The sequence below is a fragment of the Entelurus aequoreus genome, linkage group LG27, assembly GCF_033978785.1.
Source record: "Entelurus aequoreus isolate RoL-2023_Sb linkage group LG27, RoL_Eaeq_v1.1, whole genome shotgun sequence".
NCBI lineage: Eukaryota > Metazoa > Chordata > Actinopteri > Syngnathiformes > Syngnathidae > Entelurus > Entelurus aequoreus.
Window position 1 is genome coordinate 31,688,148 of NC_084757.1, and position 24,979 is coordinate 31,713,126.

The following is a 24,979-nucleotide window of genomic DNA, read 5'->3' on the forward strand; positions in this document are numbered from 1 at the left end:
CTCAAATTAAAAAAACAGCATTCCCTCTCATGTGATATTGCTTAATTAACATTAATGATGTGCACTTTAACAACTAGGCTTACAACTATACCTAATATATAAAGGGGTGGAAAAGTGACTATTACCTGCAGGGCAAACATTAGCTAACCAGAAGGCAATAACAATGTAAACAAAAAAACACCTGCTTAAAAGATCTAATACAAATGTCCCTGACGAATGTAAGGCGGGAGTATTGTAATTAGCTAACGTTACATTATTATTTTCCATAACAATTTAGCCCCATCCACAATATTAACCCGACGTTAAAACAGAACTACCTATTTATTGATTAGCAATTGCCGAATCATGTAACTTTAGCTTAATGCTAAAAAGCCAGGTTAGTATCACATTCTGTAACAGACAAATAATTTCATGTAGGCTAACGTTACCTACCTGCTACCTCTGTCTTTTTCTCGTTTCGCCTCCTCTTCTTTTTTATTTTTTCTTCCCTGGGCACCTGACAGTTTTGGCCGTTTTGACATTTTGTGTTGATTTTTTGATGTGGTGACGATGTGGGGGGGGGGGGGGGGGGGCGGCGTAATGTTGTAACAAATTATATTTCTATTAAATAGGCTTTACTTTGCATTTTAATTAACGTGGGATTATTTTTTGTATTTAGAAATAATAGTACCAACTTTTTCTTTTTTTTTCTCCAACATTTGTGGCACTGGCGTGGCGCCCCCTGATGGACGGCGCCCTTGGCATTTGCCTATACGGCCTATGCCACGGGCCGGCCCTGCCAACAAGTATTGAATGTACTTTATTATGATGCAGAACTCTCCCAAGTGTGATCAAGTAAAGCAGAAAAGATGTCAGTCACAAGACTTCAGGCCTTTTTTCTTCCTCTTTGATATATTGCACAATACAAGGGCGCTATCTGCTGTACAAAGAATGTACTAACATGTACTAACACAAAAGTTTTATTTTGGTTTTCAGTCAGACATTCAGTCATTGTCGTTCTCAAAAAGATGCGCAAGTATTTGGCATCAAGTTTGATGAAGTAACAAGACAACATGTGGACAAAGCATATGTGGCGCCATTGTTTGTCTATTACACCTCCAAAGTGTATACGCACACAATTATACATGGTAAGTACGTATACAAGTGTCTTTTATTAGTAATAATCTTTTTTTTTTTATTCTATTTTTTCAGTAAGTTTTTCTTTTTTTGGTCACGTATCTTAGCAAGAATGTAATTTGTTCCAAATTGTAAATAATCAGATTTTTCGTTACCATTCTGCACTTGTTGGTGCTTCTTTTGACAGACATTTATTAAATCATTGCCTATATCGCCCCTTCTTTTTTCATTTGGTATACTTCCCAGCAACATTACTTCAAAAGTCACACATTTTAAAAGTAAATGATCTTGTATAAAACACCACAGCTCAAATGATGTATAAAGCAAAATAATAATATGCTTCCAGAAGATGTTTCAGATGTGAACCAGTAAATATCAACTAAGAGGGATTTATGTGTACTCAAAAGTATGACAAAATGTAAAACAAATATGTATATCATACAAATTAGACTTAGACTTCCTTTTTATTGTCATTCAAATTTTAACTTTAAAGGCCTACTGAAACCCACTACTACCGACCACGCAGTCTGATAGTTTATATATCAATGATGAAATCTTAACATTATAACACATGCCAATACGGCCGGGTTAACTTATAAAGGGACATTTTAAATTTGCCGCTAAACTTCCGGTTCGAAACGCCTCTGAGGATGACGTATGCGTGTGACGTAGCCCGGCGAACACGGGTATGCCTTCCACATTGAAGCGGATACGAAAAAGCTCTGTTTTCATTTCATAATTCCACAGTATTCTGGACATCTGTGTTCGTGAATCTGTTTCAATCATGTTCATTGCATTATGGAGAAGGACGCCGAGCAAGCAAAGAAGAAAGTTGTCGGTGCGAAATGGACGTATTTTTCGAACGTAGTCAGCCACAACAGTACACAGCCGGCGCTTCTTTGTTTACATTCCCGAAAGATGCAGTCAAGATGGAAGAACTCGGATAACAGAGACTCTAACCAGGAGGACTTTTGATTTGGATACACAGACGCCTGTAGAGAACTGGGACAACACAGACTCTTACCAGGATTACTTTGATTTGGATGACAAAGACGCAGACGTGCTACTGTGAGTATGCAGCTTTGGCTTTTTTTTGCGTATGTACGTAACTTTTTTAAAATATATAAGCTTTATGAACCTTGGGTTAGGTGAACGGTCTTTTGGGCTGAGTGATTGTGTGTGTTGATCATGTGTTTGAATTGTATTGGCGTGTTCTATGGAGCTAGGAGCTAGCAGAGGAGCTAGGAGCTAGCATAACACGTACCGTACCGTACGTGCGCGTCACGTACGTAACTTTTTAAAAATATATAAGCTTTATGAACCTTGGGTTAGGTGAACGGTCTTTTGGGCTGAGTGATTGTGTGTGTTGATCAGGTGTTTGAATTGTATTGGCGTGTTCTATGGAGCTAGGAGCTAGCAGAGGAGCTAGGAGCTAGCATAACAAACACGCAGGTGTTATTATGCAGGATTAATTTGTGGCATATTAAATATAAGCCTGGTTGTGTTGTGGCTAATAGAGTATATATATGTCTTGTGTTTATTTACTGTTGTAGTCATTCCCAGCTGAATATCAGGTACCGTGAGTATGCAGCCTTGGCTGCTAAACATTCGATAACTTGACCGTATGTGCGCGTCACGTACGTAACTTTTTAAAAATATATAAGCTTTATGAACCTTGGGTTAGGTAAACGGTCTTTTGGGCTGAGTGATTGTGTGTGTTGATCAGGTGTTTGAATTGTATTGGCGTGTTCTATGGAGCTAGGAGCTAGCAGAGGAGCTAGGAGCTAGCATAACAAACACGCAGGTGTTTTTATGCAGGATTAATTTGTGGCATATTAAATATAAGCCTGGTTGTGTTGTGGCTAATAGAGTATATATATGTCTTGTGTTTATTTACTGTTGTAGTCATTCCCAGCTGAATATCAGGTCACCCCCGGCTCTCACAGCATCTTCCCTATCTGAATAGCTTCAACTCCCCACTAGTCCTTCACTTGCACTTTACTCATCCACAAATCTTTCATCCTCGCTCAAATTAATGGGGAAATTGTCGCTTTCTCGGTCCGAATCTCTCTCACTTCATGCGGCCATCATTGTAAACAATAGGGAACTTTGCGTATATGTTCAACTGACTACGTCACGCTACTTCCGGTAGGTGCAAGCCTTTTTTTTATCAGATACCAAAAGTTGCAATCTTTATCGTCGTTGTTCTATACTAAATCCTTTCAGCAAAAATATGGCAATATCGCGAAATGATCAAGTATGACACATAGAATAGATCTGCTATCCCCGTTTAAATAAAAAAAATTCATTTCAGTAGGCCTTTAAGATAAGATAAGAATGAAATTTCGTTGCATTAGCTCATGGTAGTGCCGGATAAAAAAGCAATAAAGTGCAGATATAAATAAATAGATTACTGTACAGATAAATATATTGCACTTTTTCATATGCGTCCATGTTTATGGATGTATGTTATATTGTCTTTATATTCTAGCGAGTTAATCCATTTTTGGGGGGAATTGAGGGGATTATTATGATGCGTTCAAGAGTCTTACGGCCTGAGGGAAGAAGCTGTTACAGAACCTGGAGGTTCTGCTTCGGAGGCTGCGGAACCTCTTCCCTTAGTCCAGCAGTGAAAACAGTCCTTGGTGGGGGTGAGGAGTCTCTGCAGATTTTCTGAGCCCTGGTCAGGCAGCAGCTTTTTGCCATCTCCTGGATAGGAGGAAGAGGAGTCCTGATGATCTTTTCCGCCATCCTCACCACTCTCTGCAGAGACTTCCAGTCTGAGGCATTGCAGGCTCCAGTCCAGACAGAGATGCAGTTGGTCAGCAGGCTCTCTATAGTGCCTCTGTAGAATGTGCTGAGAATGGGAGAAGGGAGCTGTGCTCTTTTCATTCGACGCAAAAAGTGCATGCGCTGCTGAGCTCTTTTTATAAGAGCTCCGGTGTGGACCAGGTCATATTGTCAGTTATGTGCACCCCCAGGAACTTGGTGTTGCTTACCATCTCCACCGCTGTGCCGTTGATGAAGAGTGGAGCGTGGCTGGACTGGTGCTTCCTGAAGTCGACAATGATCTCCTTGGTCTTGTCGACGTTTAGGACCAGGTTGTTTTTGGTTCTGCACCAGTCAACCAGATGTTGTCGTTGTCACGGATGAGGCCCACTACTGTTGTGTCGTCCGCATACTTCACAATGTGGTTAGTAGTGGACCTGGCGCAACAGTCATGAGTCATCAACGTGAACAGCAGCGGTCTCAGGATGCAGCCCCGGGGGGAGCCGGTGCTCAGGGAGATGGCACTGGAGGTGTTGTCGCACACTCTCACAGACTGGGGTCTGTCTGTGAGGTAGTCAAGCAGCCAGTAGCATAAGGGGGTACTGAATCCAAGGGGGGCCAGTTTGCTCACCAAGTGCTGCGGGATGATGGTGTTGAATGCCGAGCTGAAGTCCAGAAACAACATCCGCACGTGTGTGTCCTGTCCTTCCGGATGTTCTAAGCTCAGGTGGAGTGCAGAGGAGATGGCGTCCTCTGTGGAGCGGTTAGGGCGATAAGCAAACTGGTATGGGTCGAATGTGGGGGGAAGTCTGGAGACAATGTATTCCTTTAAATGCCTTCATTAATGCAACCTTTACATAAAAGGAAACATGAATTATGGTAGACATAATGTATGCTGACCTTGAATGGAACATTGTCACAGCAGCGACACCTGACCACGGACGGCACGGTCGAAAACTGTTTGTGTCCTCCATGCAATCGCCCCCGAGTGCTCCCACCTGAACCCAATTAAATGACGTTACCATGGCAACCGCACCATAGCAACGGTCCCATCCCTGTCAACACTTCCTGGTTCTCAAGAGGAAGTGGGTGGAGCAATCTGCCGAAAAGGAAATTCAGCATGAACAGAGACCAGCAATAAATTAGAGAAACCAAAATAAAAACAATATAAACAAATAAGGACATTTGGCTCCAACAGTATGCAAAGTAAATCGCTGAGGGATGATGTACAATATTGGCTTTTGCCTGACACTCCGAACTTTGATTGATATTGATATTGTTTTGGGGATGTTTAAAAAGAAAACACACATTAAAAATGTTTAAAACCCAATAATGGGAATTTGTGTTTTATCCACAAATGTAAATTTGTAAAAAAAAAAAAAATCCTTCCACAAACAATTCAGCAATTTTCTCTCACTTTTATATTGCATAAAGGTCTGGGGATATACATATAAAATAATCACAACACAATCATCATATTACAAAAGAGAGTAATAAAGATAATTAATAACATGGATTATAGAGACCCAACAAATGATTCATAAAGTCACACATTTTAAAAGTTAATAAAAGACAACTGTTCAAATTATGTATAAAGTGAATAATAATATGCTTCCTGAAGTGTTTCAGAAGAGGTTTCAGATGTGAACCAGTAAATATGTACATCATAAATAGGGGCTAATCTATGGGATTATTAAGAATTAGAAATACAAATATGTAATACTTCCATATTTCAAACTATCCAATCTATAAATGTAGAAGTATATGAAAAAGATTGTTACACAAACAACAATGTCACACATGTTATATGTCCTGATGTTGTTAGAAAGTCAAAATTAAAGTCTTGACAGTTCATTTGAAATCCTGCAATTTCATTTGCTGCTGCTGTTCTCACCAGCACTTGTGTTTCTTACACTGGTACTTATAAGAGAATCTTTCACCACACACACTGCAACTCAACACTTTCTCTCCTGGGTGTGTTCTCATGTGTATTACAAGGTTTGATTGGTCACAAAAGCTTCTGTTGCAGATTGAACAGGAATGTGATTTTTCACCAGTGTGCGTTCTCGTGTGTACTTTCAAATATTGACTTTGTGTAAAACCTTTACCACAGGTTGAACAGGAAAAATGTTTTTCTCCAGTGTGTGTTCTCATGTGCACTTTCAAATATTCCTTCCTTGTAAAAGATGAGCCACAGATTGAACAGATAAAAGGTTTTTCACCAGTGTGTGTTCTAATGTGTACTTTCAAATGTTGACTTTGTGTAAAACCTTTACCACATTATGAACAGATAACAGGTTTTTCACCAGTGTGTGTTCTCATGTGTATTTTCAAATTGTGACTTTGTACAAAACCTTTACCACAGAGTGAACAGATGAAAGGTTTTTCTCCAGTGTGTGTTCTCATGTGTCTTTTCAAATTGCGACTTGCTACAAAACCTTTACCACAGAATGAACAGGTAAAAGGTTTTACCCCAGTGTGTGTTCTCATGTGTCTTTTCAGATCACTATGGTATTTAAAGGTTTTGTCACAGTGAGAACATTTCAAGTGGGTGTTGTCAGTGTGACATGTCTTATCATCTTTAGAGTCTTCATCATCAGTGTCAGGAGAGTTTGACGTTGTGTCCTCACTATCTGATACTGGAGCTAAGATCTTGTCTGCTTGTGATCCTCCACAGTGGTCTCCATCAGCTTCTGTTGGCATGTGTTGTGTTGAGCTGCTGCTTGGAGGCTCCGCCTCTCTCTTCTCCTTATTTTCACCTTCAACCTCATCTTCACTCTTCACAGGGACACCAGTCACTGGGAACTCCTCCAACCATTTAGGCTGACTGATGCGGTGTTCCTCCTCTCCCTCTTTAATACGCAGCGGCTCTTGGTCCTCCTCTTCCTCTTTAAAGTAGGGGGTCAGTGGGTCCTCCTTTTCCTCTTTAATGTGTGGGGTTAGCGGGTTCTCTTGCTCCTTAAAGTGAGGGGTCAGTGGGTCCTCCTCTTCATTGGTGATGTGTAAGATCAGTGGGTCCGCCGCTTGACCTTTAATGTGAAGGGTCAGTTTAACACTATGGGTCTGTGGTGTCTCGTGTTCCTCTTTAATATGGGGGAGCTGTGGCTCCTCTCCTCTCTCTTTAATGTGATGGGAATGTGGTACATCTTCTTCCTCTTTAATGGGGTGGGGCTGTGGCTCTTCTTCCTGCTCATGAGGAAGATGTTCTTCTTCGACGTCTGTGGGACAGGAGAAAACAAACATTCTTTAGAAAAGTCCAGCTTTGCTAAGTCACATGAGACATTGTCCTGCACCAACATATGATCTCACAATATCATCAGTTTCCCCTCACAGCAGTCAGGCTACTTCCAGCTGACACATGAAGAAGAACTTCAGGGGAATGCCTTCCCAGGCCAACGTCCGATCCACCTTATTCATATAAAAACATCCTAAAAGTCATTCCTGCAATTCTTACTGGTAGATTCCATATGTGAAAGTGTGCTGTTCTCCTTCTGAATAAGTCATACACACACAGGAAATAATGTACCACATGCCAGCCTCTACGCAGTAATACTAATGATGAGCTACCCCTGCTGGTGGATAATAATTACAGTGATTTTCACATTTATCTTTAGAGACATGTCTGCTCAAAAAAAGCATGAGAACAGTCAACATGTTGGCCAAAAAAGATGATGTAGTGGAATTTCTGAACTTTGAACTTTATTATATATGTCTATCAAGAATGTCTGCTCGTTTCATTTATTTTCTATTCTAAACAATTGAAGGACCAAATGTAGGTAAAAGATGAATATGGAGTCGCTCTGACCATTCTACAGAATGTTTTAATTGTCTAAGAATGACTAAGGGATTCAAGGATGTTGCAAAACAAGCCGGTCGAAAACAACAAGACCTTGAGGCATGGGGAAAACAGATAAAATGGCCAAGTGACAAGGGCTATGGAAGATTGCTTGATTCTTGTGTCCTCCGGAGGACGTTTGTCTGTCTGCATGGGCAGCTCAATCCAATTTTGTACTTTTGATTATTGGTAAATAAACCTTTTGTACTAAACTCACTTTTGTTGCAGTTTAAGCTTCGGACAATCCACTACACAAATTGGCGTCACGAACAGGATGGTCCAGAACGCTGCAAATCAACAGCCGCTCCCGGTCTCTCTCTCAGGCAGACAAAGGTTGCACGCGCGCATCTAAAAAGGTAAGCAATTTTGCTTAATGTGTAAAAGTTGTCTGCCTGGAGAGAACGGGATCGGTAAGACTAATTGCTGAACCTGTTTTTGATAAAAGATAGGTCTAGCCAGGTTCTCCAAAAACAACCTGGAATGGGGTAAATTATGGTTGGATTGAGTTGTTTTGTATGTGATTATTTGTCTGTGTGTTTGTTTGAAAACTTGTGATTTCTTGTTTTAACAATAAGGGGATTGTTAATGGAATTTTGGTGGTTTGGAGTGTGAAGCACAAACGATTCGAGACAAATACATTTTCTTAACCTCTCCCTCCTCTGTCGTTGTCGGCAGAGGGGGCTTCTTCTGCAAGTACATCAGATTAGCAAAAGTTGGATACAGCTAAATTTAAGGCAGGTTTAACTAACTGGTGTGACATTTGACCCATATAAAATTGTTACGTTTGTGAAAGTGCGACACATCTGTCTATGTGGAAGCTGCATGGCCGGGTAAAAAGCCTCATATTAGGTGACCGTTCAGTGACTCCGGTAAAGGAGATCAACTGAGCTGATATTTGTCACGACGTTCTGTTTAATTTGCTGCAGTATAGACAGGTGGCGTTCGGGCTCCATATGGTAGAGCCTTGGTGAAACTTGGTGAAACTATATGGAACTGACCAGCAGAGCCGGCCCAAGGCATAAGCGTACTAAGCGCTTGCTTAGGGCCCCGCTGCCACCAGGGGGCCCCCAAAAGCAATTAACAAAAAATTCTTATTTTTTTATTTTTTGCATGTACGAGTCTGACTGATGATTTCTAAATGATCAAAGATATATTATTGTACAAAAACACAATTTTAGGTCAACAGAGTGCTGCTGCTGATCTAGGCCTAGTGATTCTTCCTGCCTCTCTTAAATGTAAAGCTGCCTCTGCTGCACCTGTGACGTTTGCCGCCTGCCGTGGAATGCCAGTGCGCACTGATATTTTCATAGCCTGCACTCTTCCTGTGACTGTTGCATCTGCAGAGCGGAGCTTTTCCAAGCTCAAATTAATAAAAAACTACTTGAGATCTTCCGTGGCTCAAGAAAGACTGAGTGGACTGGCAGTGATTAGTATTAATAACAAAGTCGGCCATCAGATTTCTTACAGTGATGTCATAAATGACTTTGCCTCCAGAAAAGCCAGGAAGCACAGGTTTTAAGGAGTGGGTGGAGTGGTGTGGGTGGTGAAGAACAGAGGAACCAAACTGTGATGTGATGGTCAAATGTGTGAATTAAGGACCTTAATTTAAAGTAGTTTATTTTGATTTTTTCCCCAAAAATTTTTTGCACATCGTTATGTACATTTACATAGTTTTAATATGTAGTAACTTTATATTTGTTTATAAACCGTTATGTTACCTTGTTTCTGGTAACTCTGTTCATTAATATTATTTAACTATTTGCTTGATAATTAATTTAATTATGTTGTTTTTTGTACAATTGAATTTGTTCCTTTTTTATATATATTTAGGTGATTTTATTGTTGCACTTTATTGTTTTTCTTGCACTACGAATTATTTTTGCACATTGCTGTTTCAGGTTTTTGTTACCAAAAATAATAAAGTGAATCAGAATCAGCTTTATTGTCCAGTTATGTTTAACACACATGGAATTTAACTTCAGTAGACTGCGCTCTCTTTGTACAAAGTAAACATTAAATATGAACAATTAACTAAAATATAAACTAGTAATTAAAGACTAATATGTACAAGACTGATGAGACAAGATGACACTTTTACTGTAAATACAAAGCTTTATCACTTGGACTGTTCAACCCCAGGCCACTCTTGTAGCTGAATGTTTTCTACATTTAAAGATTAGGAACCTTATGTGGCACTCTGGACATCATTCGTTCATTCATTGGTATTATTTATGTTCTTAACTGGGCCACCCCCATATCTTTATAAATGACATGTCATTTGTAAAGACATGCCAGGCTGACCATAGGATAATGTAAACAACACTGCCAGAGCCGCAATGAGTTTATAGTAGGTGTGTGAATGATCAACAATCAATATTGGCAGAAATAGAGGGCCCCAAAATCAAATTTTGCTTAGGGCCCCATGGAGGCTTGGGCCGGCACTGCTGACCAGGCACGATGTACTGTAGGATTGTTGGGTGATTCCCCGTGATTCTACGGCGCATTAGGCCGGTTTTTCCGTGTAGGCCAGGGAGGGAACGTAGGGATAACTGGGCTGAATGGGTTAATCGCCGTTTATGAGTAAGGGACCTACGTTCGTAAGTCGGCCGATTCCACAAAAAGCACACGTGCATAGTTGTTTATATTGGTCCGGACCTAGGGGTAGTATTTGTGATTTGTAAATGTGTGTGTATAATAATAATAATAATAATGGATTAGATTTATATAGCGCTTTTCTAGACACTCAAAGCGCTTCACAGAGAAGTGAGAACCCATCATTCATATTTACAACTCATTCATTCATCATTCATTCTCCGGTGTGAGCGGCACCGGGGGCAAGGGTGAAGTGTCCTGCCCAAGGACACAACGGCAGCGATTTTGGATGGTAAGAGGCGGGGAGCGAACCTGCAACCCTCAGGTTTCTGGCACGGTTGCTCTACCCACTACGCCATACCGCCCCGATGAATGTTGAGAAGTGTGTGTGTGTGTGTGTTGACTGATTCAGTTTTATTTGTCTCCCTCCCTCCCTCACGCAAGCTACCTTCATGCTTTTTTCACACCCCCGCCAATCTGTAAAAGTTGGGAAATTGTCCAAAATGTGTGTGTTTGTGAGAAGATAGACAAAGTTTATGTACAGAAATCATTTGAGTGAACAGGGGCGCCGAAAAGGGGGGGGGGGGGGGGTAAAGGAGACGGATTCTAGGGGCCCATGATGGAGGGGGGCCCAGAGAGGCCCCTAATGATGATAAAATTATAATACAGAAAAAATAATGACACTAAGTTATTAACTAACATATAATCACACATTTTTTATTTTCCATGTCCTGGTAACAATACCTTTATTTGTTTTGGAAGCATCAACACCTGCAGGGCCCTCCCTTCCCCCCTCTATTTACGTAAAATGGTTCAGTCCGACTGGATCAGCTGCAGGTAGAGCACCGGCCATTTGTCACAGACAGCGCCACAGCGGGCAAAGCGGAGGAGACAGCAGTATGCCTCAAAAATCAGGCAGCCAAAAAAAGAAAGGAAAAGAAATTAAGAGAGGAGAAGGAGTTGAAGGGTCGACAATATGTCACCCAATATTTCCAAAAAAAAGGTGGGTTTGTTAGTTGTGGTGGAAAGTTATGCATATTAACTTTGTCTCTGTCTGTGGTAATAAACTAGCTCACTTTTCTCACCATGTTAGCTCAAGAAAACTCTGGATTTTTACATTTTACTGCTATATTAGTTAAATAATCAATCCAGTCAAACATTAATCAAGCTGTTCTTATTCAATAATAGTTGATCTCCCCTCTGTCAAAATGATGCCTCATTCTGAACAGAGTCAAGTGCACCAGCAGCAGCAGCAGCAGCAGCTGTCTGTCAGCCCCCAAGTCCCCCTGCCCCTGAATCAGCCCCAGTGCCCCCACATGAGGAAGGAGGTGAGCAGCTGTGTGTGTTGAAATAATAATAATAATAAAATACCAAATATAATAGATTTTACTACAGTCTCAAAACAATACAAAGATTAAGGTAATTCATTAATTAAAATGAATTAAATAAAAGTCATTTTGAACAATGTTGCCGCTGTGTTGGGGGCCCTGTAAAGATTATTTTCATGGGCCCCAAAATCCCTAGCGGCGCCCCTGTGAGTGAATGATCCATCCATCTATTTATCTTCTTCCGCTTATCGGAGGTCGGATCGCGGAGGCAGCAGCCTAAGCAGGGAAGCCCAGAATTCCCTTTCCCGAGCCATTTTTTTTAGCTCAAAGTGAATGATAAATGTTGTTTAGTATTATTAGGTTCTGATATAATACAGCTGTGCTTCTGGACGAGAAAAATAGTTGACTGTTGAGGTTGTTTTTTAACTGTGCTGGTGATTGTGACTGTGTGATATTATAGTTTGTATGAAGGCGCTGAGATATTGTTTACGGAAAAAGGCTCTTGCTCTTTGGTGATTTGTTTGTGTGTGTGCGTGTGACGCAGTAAGAAAAAAAAAAGGAGGCTCTGCTGGGAGACATGCTGCACGTTGGACGTGGGCCGGAGAGATGTGTCACTGTTAGCATAGCATTGAGCTAGGTTAGCATTGAGCTAGGTTAGCATTGGATTAGTTTAGCATTGAGCTAGGTTTTAAAAAATATGAGTGGACAGCTGTACTCAATCTGAAGAGAGTGCTGACAGGTTGGTTTTGATAATAGGTAAAATAAAATATACTGTATATGAATAAATAAACATTTAAATATCAATAAATAAATTCGGATTGTGGGACATTGAAGCATTGTTTGATTCATTATTCATTATTTTCTATGTGTTAAGTATACTGTTTTGTACAGCTTTGATGCTCTGCAGTTCCATACAGTTCCTGTATGGGAGTTAGGGCAAACACACACGCACACACATCATAGATTAGAACACATTGTAGCTTTGAATTAATATTTATATAGCAAATACATTAAATAAAGTGAAAAAAAAAGCAAGTAAATTCAATCAAATTGAATTTAAATTTGATAAAGGTAAATTGATTATTTAAATATATTGAAATTGTAATTATTTTAAGAATAATCACGATAAAATAAAATCTAAATTTATATTCTAAAACATTTGTAATTTTTATCTGTGCAACTGGTATTAATCATATATTGTCAACCTGTGTGAAGCATGGAGTCTGAATCGCAGGCGAGGGAGAAGTACAGATAAAAGTTGCCACACTCAGAGCTCCAGTCATAACAAAACGTAGAGCAGCGTTAAAACAAATTCTAATCAGAGGACATACCAAGTTATGAGAACTTAAGTAAACAGACAGCAAGTAAACCAGAAATAATAATTGAAATAAATAACAAAGAAAGCAAATTTCTATGTGATAAATGAAGGTGAATGTAGAATTACATGTAGAGAATAAAACTAAATGGAAATAAATGACTGCAAGATAAGCAGTCTGTCCAGTGGTTACAAGGACGAGACATCATGAACTGTGCTCGGGGTAATAATAAATAGATAGATAGATAGATAGCACCTTATTGATTCCTTCAGGAGAGTACCCTCAGGAAAATTAAAATTCCAGCAGCAGTGTACAAAATTGAGATCGAATTTAAAAAGTAAAAAGTAAAAAGTAAATAATCGGGGTATGAATGGAAACAAAATAGAAAAATATTACAATAGAATAAAAATAAAAAGCAACAATGAGAATAAACATATAACAGTAAAATAAGAATATAACAAAAAACTAGGCAGTAGTGACCATGTTATGAAAAAGTATTGCACTGTTATTGTTTTGAATCCCCTGTCATCCCACTACCCCCTGTTGCGTCGATCAGCATTCCTCCAATGGAGAATTCAAATTGCTAGTCTCTCCCAGATTCTTTTTATGGCAATAAACTGATGTTTATATTCAATCAACAGGCAGTAGTTGGTATTTTGTGGTTTATTCTCAAAGCTTAGAGGACAAACCTGAGACCAACCCAGCACCCAAGCGTTCCCTAGCCCGGTTCAGATCGGTCTGAAAACCATCACGAAAACATTCTGTTCCTCAATCTCTGCCCCCGCCCTCACGCCCGCACAGATGCCCATTGTGTCCGTTATCTCAAGTCGGCCCGAGAAGGGAAGCAGGGAGGACTCCTCTTCTCTGCCTCCTACTTCAAGGCCGTCCACAGTGCAAGCACTTTGTCATGAGACGATCAAAAAAAGGAAAAGAGTACAAGATGGAACATTAGCTATTTAAAATATGACTATAGTCATATAAAAGAAGTAACTCTTAATTATGGATAAATGTGGATATATGCATCCGTCACCCCCCAGAGAGGAGTTGTACAGTCTAATGGCGTGTGGGACGAATGATTTTCTTTTAGTCTAAATCATATCTAAAGTTTAAAATTCTAAAATTCAGGTTATGAAGGAGGAATAATTGTTAAGAGATAAATAAAGATGCATGACATTAAATGGTTTTGGATTGCTGTTGACCCTGTTGTATTTTATAAGACTGATTTATTTTGGATTGTTGTGTTTTTATTGTGAGAGAGAGAGAGAGAGAAAGAGAGAGAGAAAGAGCAGGTGAAGGAAGATTGAAGGTGAAAATATGGAAAATGGATGTTTATAACCTTACTTGAATGGTTTCTAGGAGAGGAGAATAGAAAATAGAAACATTGTGTGAAGTGTAAGGAAGAGATGGATACAGGATGTTGTTTGTAAAGGAAAAGTAAGTTGAAGAAAAGATGAGAAAGTGACAAATGAAGGTATTCGTAAATGGTATTCGTGTGTCAGCGTGTGCTGGTGGTTGTGGTTCGCTGCAAGTTTGTTTGTTTGAGTGAAATGGGAAGAAATCAATAGGAATAAGTAGATGCAAAATGGAATAAAACTATGAGTGCGATAGATAATGAATGAATAAATGAAATAAGTTTATTTCGGTCATATAATCAACCATCAACCAGTTTGTGTGTGCAGTTTAACAGCACAGATTAGACATTTTAACAATCATACACATTTACACACAGAAAGAAAAGAAAAGAAAAAGAATGACCGAAAAAGGAATAGGCTGAAGCCAAAGCTTATATTTGCCTATCCTATACATTCACTGAACATTAGATTACCTGGAAGATCAACGTTAAAAGATGAAAGTAATTGTTACTATATTTTATAATGTTCAATCATTTCACCTTTCAAGGGTTTCTTAAACCATAACAAAAAACTACATGTGTTCAGCTCATCACTGAGTTTGATCCACCATTTAACTCCTAAAACTGAAATACTTTTGTATTATTAATTTTACTTGACCTATTTCAAAAATCAATATCCCCCATAAATTATAGTTTCTCCTCATAATGTAAATAAGCTAAGAATACAAGCTGGGAGGCTGTTGTTTTTACTCAAATCATAATTGTCATTGTTTTAAAAATAGATTATCTGAACATTTTAGCACATTATAACTTATAAATAATGGATTGGTATGTTCCTAGTAGCACGCTTTGTGTATTATTCTAATGAGTCTTTTAAGTTTAAGTATTGGGTCTATATTTTTTCCATAAACATTTCCCCAAACTTCAAAACAATATGTTAAATATGAAAAAAAATAAAATAAAAGAATAATGTAACATATGCAGACATTTCTTAGTCAGCATGTGTCTTACTCTATACCAGGGGTCACCAACCTTTTTGAAACCAAGAGCTACTTCTTGGGTAGTGATTAATGCGAAGGGCTACCAGTTTGATACACACTGAAATAAATTGCCGGAAATAGCCAATTTGCTCAATTTACCTTTAACTCTATGTTATTATTAATAATTAATGATATTTACACTTAATTGAACGGTTTAAAAGAGGAGAAAACACAAAAAAAATGACAATTAAATTTTGAAACATAGTTTATCTTCAATTTCGACTCTTTAAAATTCAAAATTCAACCGAAAAAAAGAAGAGGAAAAACTAGCTAATTCGAATCTTTTTGAAAAAATTTAAAAAATAATTTATGGAACATCATTAGTAATTTTTCCTGATTAAGATTAATTTTAGAATTTTGATGACATGTTTTAAATAGGTTAAAATCCAATCTGCACTTTGTTACAATATATAACAAATTTACGGAGCCCCTAAAGGGACATGGGAATTTTTTTTTTTTTTAGACATGTATCTCGTGGCCACGAGAAAGTATCTCGTGGCCACGAGAAAGTATCTCGTGGCCACGAGAAACTTTCTCGTGGCCACGAGAAACTTTTTATAAAAAAAAAAATAAAAAAAAATAAAAAAAATATATTATTTTTTTTATTTTTTTTTAATAAAAAGTTTCTCGTGCGCACGAGAAACTTTCTCGTGGCCACGAGAAACTTTCTCGTGGCCACGAGAAAGCATTGGATGCGTGCTGATGGTTTAGTGTGTGTTAAAATGGCAGTTTAGGAGTTAATATGGCTGTATTTCCAGATAGGACTTTCCCCCATGTGTGTTGTGGCAAAATGTGAATGCTTGATTAGTAGGTGTGAGACAAACACTTTATCTTCCTAGTTATTGTAACGCTACGTGTTTGACATTATTTAAGACGTTATCATGCCCGGGAAAGGACAGTTTTCCTCTTCTGTGGCTGTGGGGGTGGGCGTGGCTTGCGGACCTGCAGTGAAGCGGAGTGTGTCAGTTAGTCCAATGTTGATGTGATCAAACTTCTTTCTTGCTTGGAAGATACACACACAATTGTAACTGTTATTTCTTCCTGCAAATAATACATATGTACAACGTGTTTGGATGTATTCATTTATGTAAAATTGTCATTAAATGTAATATTGCCTGACAAAAAGTGATACGACGTACGTAATATTTTGATATTTACACATCGCATATTTACACACGCGCATCTGACTAGAATACCCTTATGTGCATTACATATATCAACATCAACTACCTACTGTACTGTTTACTTGTTGAAATACCCTTTTTAGAACAAATATCTACCCACATAATTTATATGTGTATATATAATATATATATGTGTATGTATGTATATGCATATATATATATATATATATATATATATATATATATATATATATATATATATATATATATATATATATATATATATATATATATGCATATATATATATATACGTGTATGTATGTATATGCATATATATATATATATATATATATATATATATATGCATATATATATACGTGTATGTATGTATATGCATATATATATATATATATATATATATATATATATATATATATATATATATATATGCATATATATATATACGTGTATGTATGTATATGCATATATATATATATATATATATATATATATATATATATATATATATATATATATATATATATATATATATATATATATATGCATATATATATATATACGTGTATGTATGTATATGCATATATATATATATATATATATATATATATATATATATATATATATATATATATATATATATATATATATATATATATATATATGCATATATATATATACGTGTATGTATGTATATGCATATATATATATATATATATATATATACGTGTATGTATGTATATGCATATATATATATATATATATATATATATATATATATATATATATATATATATATATATATATATATATATATATATATATATATGCATATACATACATACACATATATATATATATTATATATACACATATAAATTATGTGGGTAGATATTTGTTCTAAAAAGGGTATTTCAACAAGTAAACAGTACAGTAGGTAGTTGATGTTGATATATGTAATGCACATAAGGGTATTCTAGTCAGATGCGCGTGTGTAAATATGCGATGTGTAAATATCAAAATATTACGTACGTCGTATCACTTTTTGTCAGGCAATATTACATTTAATGACAATTTTACATAAATGAATACATCCAAACACGTTGTACATATTTATTATTTGCAGGAAGAAATAACAGTTACAATTGTGTGTGTATCTTCCAAGCAAGAAAGAAGTTTGATCACATCAACATCGGACTAACTGACACACTCCGCTTCACTGCAGGTCCGCAAGCCACGCCCACCCCCCACAGCCACAGAAGAGGAAAACTGTCCTTTCCCGGGCATGATAAAGTCTTAAATAATGTCAAACACGTAGCGTTACAATAACCAGGAAGATAAAGTGTTTGTCTCACACCTACTAATCAAGCATTCACATTTTGCCACAACACACATGGGGGAAAGTCCTATCTGGAAATACAGCCATATTAACTCCTAAACTGCCATTTTAACACACACTAAACCATCAGCACGCATCCAATGCTTTCTCGTGGCCACGAGAAAGTTTCTCGTGGCCACGAGAAAGTTTCTTTTTTTAAAAAAAAAAGAAACTTTTTAAACACTTTTTAAAAAAAAAAAAAAAAAAAAAAAAATCAATTTTTTTTTTTTTTTTTTTTTTTTTTATAAAAAGTTTCTCGTGGCCACGAGAAAGTTTCTCGTGGCCACGAGATACATGTCTAAAAAAAAAAAAATTCCCATGTCCCTTTAGGGGCTCCGTACAAATTGGACCAAGCTATATTTCTAACAAAGACAAATCAATATTTCTTCTAGATTTTCAAAAACAACATTTTTAAAAGAAATTCAAAAGACTTTGAAATAAGATTTAAATTTGATTCTACAGATTTTCTAGATTTTCCAGAATAATTTTTTTGAATTTTAATCGTAATAAGTTTGAAGAAATATTTCACAAATATTCTTCGTCGAAAAAACAGAAGCTAAAATGAAGAATTAAATTAAAATGTATTTATTATTCTTTACAATAAAACTTTTTTTTTTACTTGAACATTGATTTAAATTGTCAGGAAAGAAGAGGAAGGAATTTAAAAGGTAAAAAGGAATATGTGTTTAAAAATCCTAAAATCATTTTTAAGGTTGTATTTTTTCTCTAAAATTGTCTTTCTGAAAGTTATAAGAAGCAAAGTAAAAAAAATTATGAATTTATTTAAACAAGTGAAGACCAAGTCTTTAAAATATTTTCTTGGATTTTCAAATTCTATTTGAGTTTTGTCTCTCTTAGAATGCAGTGCATTGACTAGCATAAAAAACATAGCGTCAGAAACAAGACAAGATTTACTTTATGAAATAGTTCAGGCAGTCTACAGAATAAATAAAGCGGGAGGTGTGGTAACATTTCTTTGGGTTCCTGCTCATGTAGGAGTTGAGGGGAACGAATTAGCTGATAAGTACGCAAAACAAGCAACCACTAAAACAGAAGTAAACATGGAGATTAAGCACAGTAAAGAAGAAGTGAAGAACATCATTAAGATAGAACACAATAAAAAGTGGCAGGATAATTGGAATAAGGAAACAAAAGGTAGAGAGTATTACAAAGTCCAGAGGAGAGTTGGTGTAATGAGAGGAGGCAATAGAAATAGGAAGGAAGAAGACATTATTACTAGAATGAGATTAGGACATACATGTCTAAATAGTTCATTGACATTGATGGGGAAACATGCTACAGGACTGTGTGATTCTTGCCAACAGATAGAAAATGTAAGACATGTTTTAATACATTGTAGAAAATATAATAGAGAAAGGGAAATACTGGGAAATAAGTTAGCAAAAGAGAATATTAGGTTAGCAGTGGAAGATATATTAGGATTGCACTCAGAACACACAGGTTATAAAGCAATACACACATTTTTTAAAAACACTGGGTTAAATAAAAGAATTTAGAGTAGGAATCCACCTCGATCCACACTCCATTACAGTAGTAATGCTCACCACAAGGTTGTTTGCCAACCGCCATAAAAATCACAAGAAGAAGAAGAAGAAGAAGAAGAAGAAGAAGAAGAAGAAGAAGAAGAAGAAGAAGAAGAAGAAGAAAAAGAAGAAGAAGAAGAGAAGTACTGCCTTAACGTCAAGTGTGCTAACTGTCGTGAAAGCACATCGACGGAGAAAGACGTGAGCAAGACGCTAATAAGTCCAGTCTTATTATTTGTTTCCAGTCTGAAATATTTACGTCGTATAAAATACATCTTTGATTCTTTATTCAATGATAAATTCGTCTCGATGCGCTAGAAGCACTATGCCGCTTCTCGTGCTATCTTTGCTTGTTAGTTAGCTTAGCTCGCTAGTTAGCTTAGCTTGTTAGCTGCTAACAGAAGTTATCAACACATCGCTAAGTAGAGATCAAGTGTGAGAGTAAAGTGTTGTGATTGTGTGAAAATGTCTACATTACACATGTTGAGAGCGTTCGTGGATCAGCGACTAACTGCTGCCGTTGAAGAAATATTTGTGATGTTAGAAAGAACGATAGCAGAATACGAGGCGGAACTTTATAGAACAAAAGAGGAGAACTATCAACTAATGGACGCTGTTTTCAAGAAACATCAAGATGTGTTACACAGAACAGGTTTGTTTACTTCATACTCTCACATGTTTACTAACATTATATTTGATTAATAACAAGAAAATGACATTTGGAATATATAATATAATTACAATGACCAGTGGTGGAACAAGTCGGAGCTGGGCCGGGGGCGGGGGCGGGCCCCATGACAGGGCCCCCTAAACCCAAATAATAAAGCTATTTCTAACATCATTTTACAACATACACATGCCTCTGTAGGTTTACCGCTAACAATCTTTAACCATGTTTTATAACGTTTGCCTGCCATTTTTGCAGAAATTTGCATTTTCCTGACATGTATTTATTTTCTCGCTTTCACCACAGCATCAACCCGTTCACAGGATGTAGATTTTATTTTGCCTGTCATTCTCAATCCTTTTGTAAGACAATAACATGTTTTATTTCTTATGCATTCTAAGTCGTAAACAAACGTTAGCAAAATCTTAACTATCCTAATTCCAACAATGGAGTCAATGGGAGCGCCTCTATTCCGCTCACTAAGCCCCCTAAATAAGAATTAGTTGATAAATATAATATACCCAGAAGTAGGGGTGTAACGGTACGTGTATTTGTATTGAACCGTTTCGGTACGGGGGTTCCGGTTCGGTTCGGAGGTGTACAGAACGAGTTTCCACATGGACATATTAAGTATCGTAGCGCATGTTGTGTAAACCATGCACACCGAGGCACAACACACGGCATGCTAACAGCTAACGGGCTACGATAGACTGACCATAAGTCCTCTTTTCACCAGACATGTCCTCTTTTGCGGAGCTGTCAGGGCGGAGTTTCTTAAATGCCTCAAATGTCCGGCATTTTGAGTTAGGGTTACGTGTATTTTCAATGTACGTTCAGGGTTAAGAAGGGGTTAAAACCAAAACAAATTGTGCGCTCAGCAGCATTGGTGAGGGAGGGGCAGAGACAGAGAGAGCGAGAGAGTTATGATAAACGCGCATGCGTCGCCAGGCTCTGCTTTTTATCCATAGATTTATCAGATTTTATTTTTTATTATCTATGGCAGGGGTGTCAAAAATGTGCCCCGGAGGCCATTTACGGCCCGCAGCTAATGTTTTAAAGGCCCACGGCACATTCTAAAAATACTATTAAAATAAACAAAAACATAACAAAAGTGAAATAAAAAAGCTTAAAGGCTAAATGTAATTTAGAAAAAGTTGCAATGTTGACTAATAAAACAAAGCTGTTTTTTTTTTCTTTCAAACTGTCATTGCTCAAAACATAATATTGAATCAAAATCAATGTTATTATGAATTATTGACCTATCCAAGGTTCCGATTACTTCACATCAAATATTCCATTAAGAAAAATATTTCCAGTACGTTCCCTTTGAAATCAATGGGACATTTTTCCAAGTTGCACACTTCCCACATTTTTCAACCTATTCAAACCATTCCAACATTAACAAATTCCACTCATCCTGGACATTCAAACTAACACTTTCCCAAGTTCCAAACCAAATTCCGGTTTTCCTGGAAATTCTAACTCTTCAACATTAAAACCATTCCAACATTCAAACTATTCTTACTTTCATACTACATTCTGTCAGCATTTCAGTTCAACTTCAGCATTGGAGCATTCACACGCAATTCCTTCAGGAATTGCTTCATATAGTTATTATTATTATAATTGAATGTAGCTTACCACATTGAAAGTGTAGACTGCATTAATGATGAGTTCTCATTCTAACGCAATTTGAGTGTGTAGAAACACTGTAATTTAATCAAATTAATTATTATAAGGTAAACAAGTTATCTTTTTGAAGGAGTAGTCAGTAATCTGATTACTTCGTCCCGGTTTAACTGTGGCTATCTAAATGAAAGCAAAACTGATGTCATCTTTTTTAGCCAACGTGTTGACTGTGCTCATGCTTTATTTTAGAGCAGACATGTCTCTAAAGATGAATGTGAAAATCACTGTAATTATTGTCCACCAGCAGGGGGAGCTCATCACTAGTACTATTGTGTGGAGGCTGGCATGTGGTGCATTATTTCCTGTGTGTGTAGGACTTATTCAGAGGGAGAACAGCCCACTTTAACGCATGGCGTCTACCATTAAGGATCGCAGGAATGACTTTTAGGATGTTTTTATATGAATACGGTGGATTGGACGTTGGCCTGGGAAGGCATTCCCCTAAAGGTCTTCTTCATGTATCAGCTGGAAGTACCCTGACTGCTGTGAGGGGAAACTGATGAGATTGTGAGATCACATGTGACCCGTGCTGGCAAAATGAGTCGGAATGCGCACAGGCTAATTTTGAGCTACAGGCAAATAAGTGAAAAAAATGTATCTTGGTTGAAATTGAGATTTTCACAAAAATGAGTCCATAAAGCCACAATCTAGCGATCCCAATCATCGAAATAGCAAGAAAACATCTTAAATCACCTTTATTTGAAGGTTTTGTACGAGGTATGTCTTCAGAAATTAGTCCTTTGTGTTAAAATTCCTTGAGAAAATCAAGTGTTTTCAACGCTCACTCGCGGCAATAAGGGGGAATCCCCCTAGCCATATTTGGTATCATTGTGATGCCAAGTTTCCCTACTTTCTAAAAATGAGCATGGAATTCCCGATGACGCCATTCTGAACCAATAGAATTCGAATTTTTAAACCTGTCCCGACGTAAACAAATCCGGCTTGTTGCTAACCGGTCGCTGTGAGGCGTACCCTCATTGGTTGAATCACCCCGCGCGGTGCATTGTGGTATCATGGCAGCGCCCTGATGAAAAACAACACACAGTAATTCGAGTGAAATATTTGGTGAAAAAAGGTGATTTTCGAACATTTAATTATTATTTTTGTGGATAAGTTAGACTGTTTTACATTCCGTAATGGATTTAGAAGGTGGAGAGGGTACACAGGCGGTTTCAAGTGCGCTAAATTCACTGCAGTCGGCGAATCTTCTTAGTGTTGCTGGTCAGGAATATTACGGACAGCTGACCAGCTGACAAACTGACCAGTGAACAAAAAAACTGTGACATAACAGTGTTGAAATTTTTGTACATAACCGTTTTCAATAGAGTTGAATATATATTTTTCCTTTAGACATGGGATTTGACTTTAATTGTACCAATTTTGGTGTTGCTACAAGGACTTTTAAGGTATGGTTGCTATGGAGTTTTGTTTTGGAACATTCTGTTCTGGAACAGTAAACTTTAAGCTGTTTTTTCTCAAAACGGACCCACAAACTTGGTCGACTTCAATCGGATGTAACTCGGTCATTTTCTGTCCGATTCCAACAAACCATATATCATTTTGAAGGTCTTTTTAGATGGCGAATGTGTAAATAACAATAACTCAGTGCCAGCACAGGTCACATATGTTTAGGGTTGGGTATCGAGTATCGATTGGAACCGGGACTAACTTTCCGATTCTCCCGAAATCGTTCAAAAGTTAAAATTTCGATTCCTATTTTCGATACCAGTCCGCCGACCGGAAAAAAATATGTCCGCCGAACCGGAAGAAGAAGCCGCTGAACACCAACGAAGAAGCGCCCACCGCTGGAAGTGTTAGCATAGCCGAGCGAGTCAGTCAAGCTCAAGCATGGATAGCGGGCGTCGGCGGTCGAAAGTGTAACTTTACTTTACAAAAAAAATGAAATAACCGCGAAATAACAGAGCTCCATGTCCATCAAGAAACGAGTGGAGAGAGAGCTGCAGATGTACCAGGACGTTCCACCGATACTTATGTCTGACGACCCTGCTGCATGGTGGTGGAACCAACAAAAGACTTATCCTTTGCTGTCATATTTCGCTTTCTCCTATTTATGCGTTCAAGCTTCTTCCACACCCAGCGAACGTGTATTTTCCACAGCAGGAGACACTATCTGTCCAGAACGCTCACGCATCCTGCCTGAGAAGGCGGATATGGTCATTTTCCTAAACAAGAACTGTCTCTGATTTTATACTGGACCTGCTGCTAATCTGGACTGGGTTTTGCAAGTTGTTTCTTATTGTTTATTTGCTTTTCTGCACCAGGTTAGCCCATCAGTGGGAGCACGGTAACATTTTTAAGTACCTGCAGCATCAAACACTTGTGTGTGTAAATGTGTTTTCATGAGGTTTCCTGCAGCATCATACACTTGTGTGTGTAAATGTGTTTTCATGAGGTTTCCTGCAGCATCATACACTTATGTGTAAATGTGTTTTCATGAGGTTTTCAAAAATAAAGCTCTCTTGAGGAAAGTGTACCCCTGGGAAAATGTATTCATAATTTATAATATTTATATTCAAGTTCATAGATTTGATATTTATATTCTAGTTGAAAACAGCCCTGTGAGGAATTTATAGTAAAGTTCATAAAAAGTTAATAGAATTAAAATTGATGGAGAATGTCAGACTATTTCATTCAGAAAGACTGTAGGTTAGCTAGCTCATTTAAAATATCCTAAACTTTTTTTTGACCCTGCCTCTTAAAAGAATCGGAATCGAGAATCGCCAGGAATCGGAATCGAAACAAAGAATCGGAATCGGAATCGTTCGAATTCAAACGATACCCAACCCTACATATGTTGGTCCAGGACAATGTCTCATGTGACTGAGCAAAGCTGGACTTTTCTAAAGAATGTTTGTTTTCTCCTGTCCCGCAGACCTCTATGAAGTACGTCTACCGCATGAGGAGGAACCACAGACCCCCAACATACATGAGGAAGAAAAGCTACCACATTCCCAACACTTTAAAGACGAAGGAGAGGCGCCACAGCCCCCCCACATTAAAGAGGAACATGAGACGACACAGACCCATAGTGTTAAACTGACCCTTCACATTAAAGGGCCAGCGGAGGGCCCACTGATCTTACACACCAACAATGAAGAGGACCCACTGACCCCTCACTTTAAAGAGGAAGATAAGGACCCACTGACCCCCTACTTTAAAGAGGAAGGCCAAGAGCCACCACACATTAATG

At 37.7% G+C, this 24,979-nt stretch overlaps 3 protein-coding genes across 3 annotated transcripts in view; 1 reads left to right on the forward strand and 2 right to left on the reverse strand.

Annotated features, from left to right (window-relative positions):
- Positions 1-24,979, reverse strand: part of LOC133644688 (zinc finger protein 239-like) — a 71,026-nt gene that overhangs the window by 18,750 nt on the left and 27,297 nt on the right. The gene's annotated exons all lie outside the window — the stretch shown is intronic.
- Positions 5,118-24,979, reverse strand: part of LOC133644063 (oocyte zinc finger protein XlCOF8.4-like) — a 25,841-nt gene continuing 5,979 nt past the window's right edge. Inside the window, exon 3 of the mRNA XM_062038386.1 lies at positions 5,118-7,103. Within this exon, the coding sequence (XP_061894370.1) occupies positions 6,166-7,103 (938 nt within the window). The 3' untranslated portion in view covers positions 5,118-6,165. The remainder of the gene's footprint in view (positions 7,104-24,979) is intronic.
- Positions 19,562-24,979, forward strand: part of LOC133644055 (zinc finger protein 652-B-like) — a 6,608-nt gene continuing 1,190 nt past the window's right edge. Inside the window, exons 1-2 of the mRNA XM_062038377.1 lie at positions 19,562-20,064; positions 24,662-24,979. The exon at positions 24,662-24,979 is cut by the window's right edge and continues 1,190 nt beyond it. Of these exons, the coding sequence (XP_061894361.1) occupies positions 19,878-20,064; positions 24,662-24,979 (505 nt within the window). The 5' untranslated portion in view covers positions 19,562-19,877. The remainder of the gene's footprint in view (positions 20,065-24,661) is intronic.